General features: G+C 54.7%; 1 protein-coding gene, 1 long non-coding RNA gene and 1 other non-coding gene across 3 annotated transcripts; 1 reads left to right on the forward strand and 2 right to left on the reverse strand.

Annotated features, from left to right (window-relative positions):
• The first annotated feature begins 777 nt into the window (after positions 1-777).
• On the forward strand, positions 778-6,255 carry Rab26 (RAB26, member RAS oncogene family). The gene is given in 9 exon segments (XM_087202774.1): positions 778-1,127; positions 2,139-2,249; positions 4,310-4,351; positions 4,436-4,502; positions 4,602-4,654; positions 4,974-5,039; positions 5,152-5,239; positions 5,242-5,386; positions 5,469-6,255. Coding segments are annotated over 9 exon segments (870 nt in total). The 5' UTR covers positions 778-932; the 3' UTR covers positions 5,572-6,255.
• On the reverse strand, positions 6,081-7,477 carry LOC101712876 (uncharacterized). The gene is made up of 3 exons (XR_206409.4): positions 7,268-7,477; positions 6,980-7,054; positions 6,081-6,268 (listed from the first exon to the last, which is right to left on the reverse strand). It is a non-coding gene; the product is annotated as an uncharacterized LOC101712876 (long non-coding RNA).
• Positions 7,145-7,227, reverse strand: LOC147820947 (small nucleolar RNA SNORD60). The gene has a single exon (XR_015448013.1). It is a non-coding gene; the product is annotated as a small nucleolar RNA SNORD60 (small nucleolar RNA).
• Positions 7,478-7,615: the final 138 nt, after the last annotated feature.

A 7,615-nucleotide genomic window follows, 5' to 3' on the forward strand; every position in this document is an offset into this window, starting at 1 on the left:
ATCAGCACCAGCCTCCCTGAATCCAGAACCTGGAATGGAAAGGCCAAGGCATTGGTCACACCTGAGAGCAAGGCCTCCCATCTTCTGGATCCAAGGGCAGAGCCCCTTTGGAGGGGACCTTCCAGGGGTCTGGTGCTGGCTTCATTCCCCACTTCCTTTTCCCCCAGGGCCTCAGGCTTCTGCCAAGGGAGCTCTGCTATTCCTCTCCCTGTCCTGTCATTTATAACCAGCTGTCTGCTGAGCCCAGTGCTCCTGCACAGCCATCTTTATTTGTTTTGCATCAGAACTGGCGCTGCCTGGACCCCCCACTACCCCGGAGGGGATAGAGCAGGGAGGAGCAGTGGGCCAGGTGGCAAGTTTCCCTAGGTGAGAAGGGACAGAATCCCAGGGTGCCCGCCTATGCAGATCCTCTCCCGGCACCTTCATCTCAAGAGACCTCCCTTGTTCCAGGTCTGGTGACCCGTCCAGTGAGGGGGGTCACTGGGCTGGGCAGGAAGGAACGGGGTGGTGCACAGTGCACCGAGATGACATAGGATCCTGTGCTCCTTCACCCAGGAACACTGCCTCACATCAGAGTCCAAGTACCGAGGCGGTCGCAGAGCTGTGTCTCTGAGCCTGACTGCCCCACCAGACAGCGGCTGCGGAGCTGCTCAAGCCCGGGCCTTTCTCTGCCTCCAGACAGCACCAGGGCGATCTAATTTGCATGGTCCCTCCCCTCCCGATACGGCCATTGGCGGCGACAGAGGCGGGAGGTGGGGCCTGGGAAGCTGTTCGGCCTGTGGGGTGGCAGTAGCGGGGCGGGTGCGGGGTGTCAGGGATGCCGCCGCAGCCACCTCCTGGGTTCGGGTCCAGCTCAGGCTCAGCGGGCGCGAGGAAGTGGGTGGCCCGCGGGGCGACAGGCACAGAAGGAGCGCACTAAGCACCTGTCTGCCATGTCCAGAAAGAAGACCTCCAAGAGCAAGGCGGGCAGTGTGCCCGCTGCCTCCGCGCTGCCTTCCCCCAACGGGGCCCGGCCTGCGCGCCCCGGGACTGCGCGCTCTGGCCACGAGGCGCCGCCTAACGGGCCCCAGCAGCGCGGCCGGCCATCGCTTGGAGGGGGTGGTGACTTCTACGACGTCGCCTTCAAGGTGAGCCAGGCACCTTCCCCCCAGGCGCGTGCAGCAGGTGGTGTCGGTCTGAGCCAGGAGGGGCGGGAGCCTGAGAAGGGACGCAGGGCCCCGCAGACCTTTGCCGTGGACCTGGCCGAGGACACCCCGAAGCTGGCACAGCTGCAGTGTGCACCGCACGCACACACAGCTGTCAAGCTGTTTGGGGGTACTCAAGAGCTAGCTGGCCCTCCCTTCCTCCCCTTTCCCGGGAGAGCTACACAAGGGGTCTGGGACATCAGAACCCTGCAGGCGTTCCTCCCGGACCATCACCCCACCTGGGCACCGGATTCATCATTTCCCATATGCTGCCTCACCCAGGGCTGAGGGTCTCCTCTTTTTCTGGGAAGGAGGCTGGGAAGAGGTTTGCCAGTTGGATGGGGAGACTGAGGCCTCCCCCAGACCAAGGCAGAAGCTATGTGAATTTGGCAGGGGTAGGTAGGATCATCTTTGGATTTTAGAGCATTTGATAGCAGGCTAGGTGGGGGAGGGAGAGGGCTTGTCTGCCCCTTCTGTTCACAGACCTCCTGGTCCAGGCCTACCTCAAGGTGAAGATCTGACACTGGGCTGGGAAATCCCTCCTAAAAAGGATGCTGGGATTTGTATCCTTTTGGGGTTTGAAGAAGTCCCTGCAGGTCTCTTAGGTCTCAGCTCTCACCACCCTGAATCTATTCCCCATTGGTCCCCAAATACTACCTTCCCAGATCAACCTTGAGTTTTATTGGGGGGTGGGCAGCAGTGCTCACCCCCACTTATTGAGACAGGCCCTGTTGGGAGGGAGAGAAGGGACTGAGACTAACAGAGGGAGAACTGCTGTCTCCCCAGGCCATCTGAACCTGTAAGCCTGGAATGGCCCCCTCCTCTCCTGCCCCTCACCTGCATCCCCTTTCTGGCTTTGGCAGTTCAAGGCAGATCAAAAGCTTCCTCTAGGTGGGTCAGCATCCTAACCCCTTTGCACTGGCCTGATACTTCTGACCCTCCTGTCTGCCCTAGGTCATGTTGGTGGGAGACTCAGGTGTGGGGAAAACCTGCCTGCTTGTGCGCTTCAAGGATGGTGCTTTCCTGGCAGGCACCTTCATCTCTACTGTGGGCATTGACTTCCGGGTGAGAGTGGAGGCTGATATCCTAAGCTCTGACCAGTTCCCCCTCATGAGCTCACGGAGTCCTCCCAGTACCCTTGGGCAGCTGGTTCTCCATCTTCCCTGTGGTAGCCACAGTTCTCAGGAGGTAGAGCTCTTAGTGGGGGTGGTTGCCTAGGCATGGGACACCTTAGCCACCAAGCTGACTCCTGAGATCTCCCAATATCTGAGGTGGTGGTTGGATCCACCTGACACAGACTTCTGTGCCAGGGGCTGGAACTACCCTGGGGGTATATATCCAGGGTACTGGCAGTCAGAGGGAACTCAAGGTCCGTGTTCACTCTAGCCAGTCACTTCCTCACTGCACAGAGGTGGCCCAAGGCTGAGAGGTGCCAGGAACCTGCCCAGGTCCTACAAGCCAGGTGGCTGTGGTGCAGCCTGGGAGAGGGTGTTTCTAGGCCTTGCTTGGGGGAGGGGTTCCTGCCTTTGAGTGTAGAGACCCCCAGTACCCCAAGCAGGTGTCTGTGAGGCTTTAATATCAGAGCCCCTACCTCTGGCCACTGGTCTAAATCTCATGTGCTAAGGTGCTGGTGTGTTCTTGGCAAATCCTGAATTTGCATTTTTCTCACCCTTTAATTAGATCCAGTTAGCAGGAGGATGGGAGGGCCATTCTGGGGACAGTAAAGAGGGCTTCTTCTTGTTTGGGGAGCTGTTCTCTACCCACATTGGGAGTTCCAGGTCTGCTGAAGCCCTCTGGAATGAAGGGCTGAGGTGCCAGAAAAAGTCTGGGGACACATGACCCTTTGCCTGTCTAGGCCCTTCTTTCCCTTGGCCCTGGGGCAGGTGATAAGGCTGATTGGTTTGTGCCCCAATTCAGGGTGCCAGAGAAGGTAGGGTTTTCTCCCTAGCCTGGCAGATGGCTGAGTCTGGTTCCTGGAGACCCAGAAGCACCCTTACAGCAGGAGCTTGGGAGGAGATAGTGGCTGCCCAGCTGCCCAGGGCTGAAACCTGTGGTTAGCCCTCCCCCTGCCTGAGGGGAGAGCCCACCTGGGGAGCACTGCCAGCCCCAAATACAAGTACCTATTATATACCAGGCACAGTTCTGGGCTCTGAGGTTTCAGAGTTGGGCCAGACAGGCAAGAGTGAGCCCTTGTTCCAGTGAGAAAACTTTTTAAATGGGGGGGGGGGTTCCTTTCTCTAGGCAGGACAGTTCTCAATGCACACAATAGCTCATTAGAGGTGTTATCTATGATGGAACTGGTACCGTCTCCATTTGTAGAGAAGGAAACCAAGGCAGTGTTAGTAACAACTCTTGGGCAATACCAAGCATGATTTCACTGTGGGCCAGGGGTGCAGCTCAGTGGATGAATACTTGCCTAGCAGGCCAGAGGCCTTGGCTTTAATCTCCAGCACCAGGAGAAAAAAAAAAAAGATACAGTGGCTCTAACCAGGACACCCCCCCAGCCCATGAGATGTCCATCCTTAGGGAGCAGGGAAGAGGCTGACTTGGGAAGTGGGTACATGGAAATGCAAGCCTATGCAGAAGCCAGGTAAAGGTGGCAGCCAGGTATGGGCTAAAAGCCAAGGGGAAAAAAGCAATGGCACTTCACTTGGGGTACAGTGACAAGGGGCTTTTCAGGGCAGTGGAACTGTTAGCAGAGGGAGAAAAACCTGACTCCAGGGTAGGTGTAGTGGTGTACACCTGTAGTCTCAGCACTAAAAAGAAAAAAAATCTTCAAGCCCAATATCAAAGCAGCCATCTGCACAAAAGGGGCCTGGACAGCTTCTGTGGATAGAGCCATCTGGAGATGCTCCCCCAGGGTGGGTGGGGAAGAACCGTGCAGACCCTGGGTGCACCTGGGTTTAAAGGGAAGCATAACATGTAGAGTTATCTGGTCCCAGCAGGAAGAGAACCTGGAAGTGAACAATTCTCAAGAATGACTTAAGGATTCAGCCAAGGGACCCTCATTCTCCCAGTCTGTGGACAGGGGCTCAGCTCTGGCTTGCAGTCCTCTCACCCCACCCTTTGGAGCCCCCAAGGATAGGGTTATGGGTACTCACTGGAGCTGGCTGGTTCTATTTCAGAACAAAGTTCTGGACGTGGATGGGATGAAGGTGAAGCTGCAGGTAAGGTGACTAGGGGAAGAGCAAGTTGGGGGCAGGGGATACCAGGGAGGGGCTGGACAGCATAACCAGTGCACGTTGTTACAGATATGGGACACAGCTGGCCAGGAGCGGTTCCGCAGTGTCACCCATGCCTACTACCGGGATGCACATGGTGAGCCCATAGACATAGGGACTATTTCCCTTGGGAGTTAAGGTTTTGATTTGACCAAAAGGGTGTGGGTAACTAGGAATTACTGCCCTCTACCCTCAGCACTGCTGCTTCTCTATGATGTCACCAACAAGGCCTCCTTTGACAACATTCAGGTCAGTCACTTCTTTCCTGGTGGAGGTAATGGGTCATCATGGCCCAGATGGCACCAGGCCCAAGAGTTCTGAGGACTCTGCTGACAGGAGGGGGACTGGGGGGCTCCTCTGGGCTTGAGGTGGCCAGAGTTGAGTATGAACTAAAATTTGGGCTGGATATTTTCCAGCCCCCTCTTGGATAAGGCGGGCACCTCTGCCCAGAATAGGGAACATTTTTTGGAACTCGGCATTGTTAGGTGTGACCTGGAGGGGCTAGGTTCTGAGGGCAAAATATGCAGGGAGTACCAGCTTCCACCTGGTCCTAGCTCTCCCCACACAGGCCTGGCTGACTGAGATCCAGGAATATGCCCAGGACGACGTGGTTCTCATGCTGCTGGGGAACAAGGTGGGCAGGTCATTTTGCTCTCTCCAGCCTGGCCCCACAAAGCAAAGCAGGTGAGGGGAGTGGGTAGGCAAAGCATGGGCCAGCTGTTACCAAAACCCTGTGCCTGGGCCAGGTGGACTCTGCCCAGGAACGTGTGGTGAAGAGGGAGGATGGAGAGAAGCTTGCCAAGGTGAGTCATGGCAGGGTGGGTGGCAAGGAGGGTACCCTGAGGCTGTGGAGCCTGGGCTATCCCCACCAGGCCACCACCCAGTTGGCAACAGCTGTTTACAGGAGTACGGACTGCCCTACATGGAGACCAGTGCCAAGACAGGCCTCAACGTAGACTTGGCCTTCACTGCCATAGCAAAGTAAGTCCAGGGAGTGAACAGAAATACTCCTTATTGGTGGTTCAGGATACTGTCTTGTTTCATCAACACTCCTGCTCTGCAGGGAGTTGAAACAGCGTACCATGAAGGCGCCCAGCGAACCTCACTTCCGGCTGCATGACTATGTCAAGCAGGAAGGTCGAGGGGCCTCCTGCTGCCAATCCTGAACCAGACTAAATTCAGTTCTACTCTGAAGGGAGGGGCTCAGCTCCAGAAGACTGGACAGAAGGTCTACAGCCAGCAGCTACCAAGGACTCCTGCATCAAGCCTTGCCCCTCCTTTGTCCCAACAGCAATCTCAAACCTCCATTCCCAAAAAGCAAAGGTCTTCAGGCCCAAAGAGAGCTTCTTGGAAATCTGCAGAATATGCCATGACGCTCTGCTGCCCCCTCCTGGGCACTCCTAGAGGGCCAGGCCACAGGCCAACACGTGTACAGTGCCTAACCCCTTAGAAAAGCCATGTTTTTACCACACACTGCTCAGGCAGGACTCCTGCCTGGGACAGAGCTTCTCTGCTATTCTTATTATCCTTCTGTGTGCCCCAAGGACCAGCCAAAGCTGGCAAGGGCACCGATGTGGCAAGCCATTGTTTAGGCCAGGCAACAGCTGAGACGAGGTTGCCAAGCCGTCTTCATGTTGTATTAGTAGAGTGACTGAACCAGTCTTTTGAATGCAAGTTGTTTTTTTTCTTTCTTTTTTTTTATTTTGAGACAGGGTTTTGCTATGTAGTCCAGGCTGGCCTCGAAGTCATGATGATCCTCCGGCCTCAGCCTCCGAAGTGCTGAGATTACAGCCGTGCACCACCAAACCCAGCCTTTTTCAATTCTAGTGAATAAAGGTGTACTTTCTGGACTTTCTGTCTCATCTGTTGAAAGAAAGCAACTTCTAGACCAGACTCGTTTAGGGAACTTTTGAGGCCCAAACCTCACCACAAGGTGGGTGAAGTTCCTTTGTAACCCATGGCTTTGTCAAATTTTAAAACTCTTTATAGAGGCACGTGGGAACCTTGCTGATTAGTGCCAACTTTACTCCATAAGACTCAACAGTTAGGGCCGGGAATGCAGCTCAGCTGTGCAGAATCTGCCTGGCAAGCTAGTTCCTGGTACAAAGGGAAAAAAAAGTTCAAGGCTGGGGATTTAGCTCAGTGGTTTCGCCGCCTGGTGCGCAAGCACAAGGACCGAAGTTCAATCCCCAGTACCAAAAAAAAAAAAGTTCAGGACTCACCCTGAGGGCTGGAGATTTAGCTCAGTGGCACCATGCCTGCCTCGCCAAGTGCAAGGTCCCGAGTTAAATCTCTGGTACTGGAGCCAAGAAAAAGACCCGGCCTGGGGCAAGGGCATAAAAAACGATCTTTTGTGGCCTTTCAAGTAAAAATGGGTAAGGCAAGCCCAAGAGTTGTGGTTACTAATAATGAACTTCATTTCATGTTGATCTCCTTTCCGTTTGCCTAGGGATGAGCTTGTCCTCTTTAGAATGCTAACAGGGTAGAAAATAATGATGTTGGAGAGACTGAAGATTCACTACCTTTGCTTTATTGGTAAACAGTTCAGTTAACAGATAGGAATGCCCACCTTACCTTACCATTCCCGCCTGCCCACTGGACCTCTGGATTTTGGTTAAGTTTAACGTCTACAGCCGGCTCACCACGACCCTGAAAGTTAACCAGAGTTGGAGATAGAGAGAAACTGGTCTCCTCCAATATTGGCTCATCCCAAACCCTCCCCGTCAAGGGGGCTCACCCAAGCCTCAGTCTCGCAGTATAATCAGACTGCACATGCAGTTCTCATACGAGGTGTCAGAACTTAGGGTAATTCATCACAGGCTTGGAGATGCATCCAGGAAACTAGGCCTGGGTCAGTCTTACCTGCTGGAGGTCTGGAGGTTCAAGATACGCTGGAACGACAAAGGCTAAGAAGGAGCCAGGCCCAGGCAGCATCCAGGGCATGCTAGCCTGCGGTTTCGGGAGAACGCCTAAGATTCCAATAGGCGTACAGCTTCTTCCCGCACTGTGGCACACTCACTGCACAAAAGGAACACCCTGACCTCGTACTCTACCCAAAAGGAAGATGAAGGCCCAGGGTTCAAGCTTATATAGAAATTGCTCTACTTCTATGATTGGGCAGTTCTGGCGGAAGTGCCCGCCTTTCCTCGCCACTGATACGCTCTGCTCTCTATCCGGGCGGAGACCCGAAACTACTCCTTTCTGAGGACT

The sequence above is a fragment of the Heterocephalus glaber genome, unplaced genomic scaffold (genome assembly GCF_053883595.1).
Source record: "Heterocephalus glaber isolate CG9 unplaced genomic scaffold, H.glaber_assembly_v1.0 deba00001781, whole genome shotgun sequence".
Lineage (NCBI taxonomy): Eukaryota > Metazoa > Chordata > Mammalia > Rodentia > Bathyergidae > Heterocephalus > Heterocephalus glaber.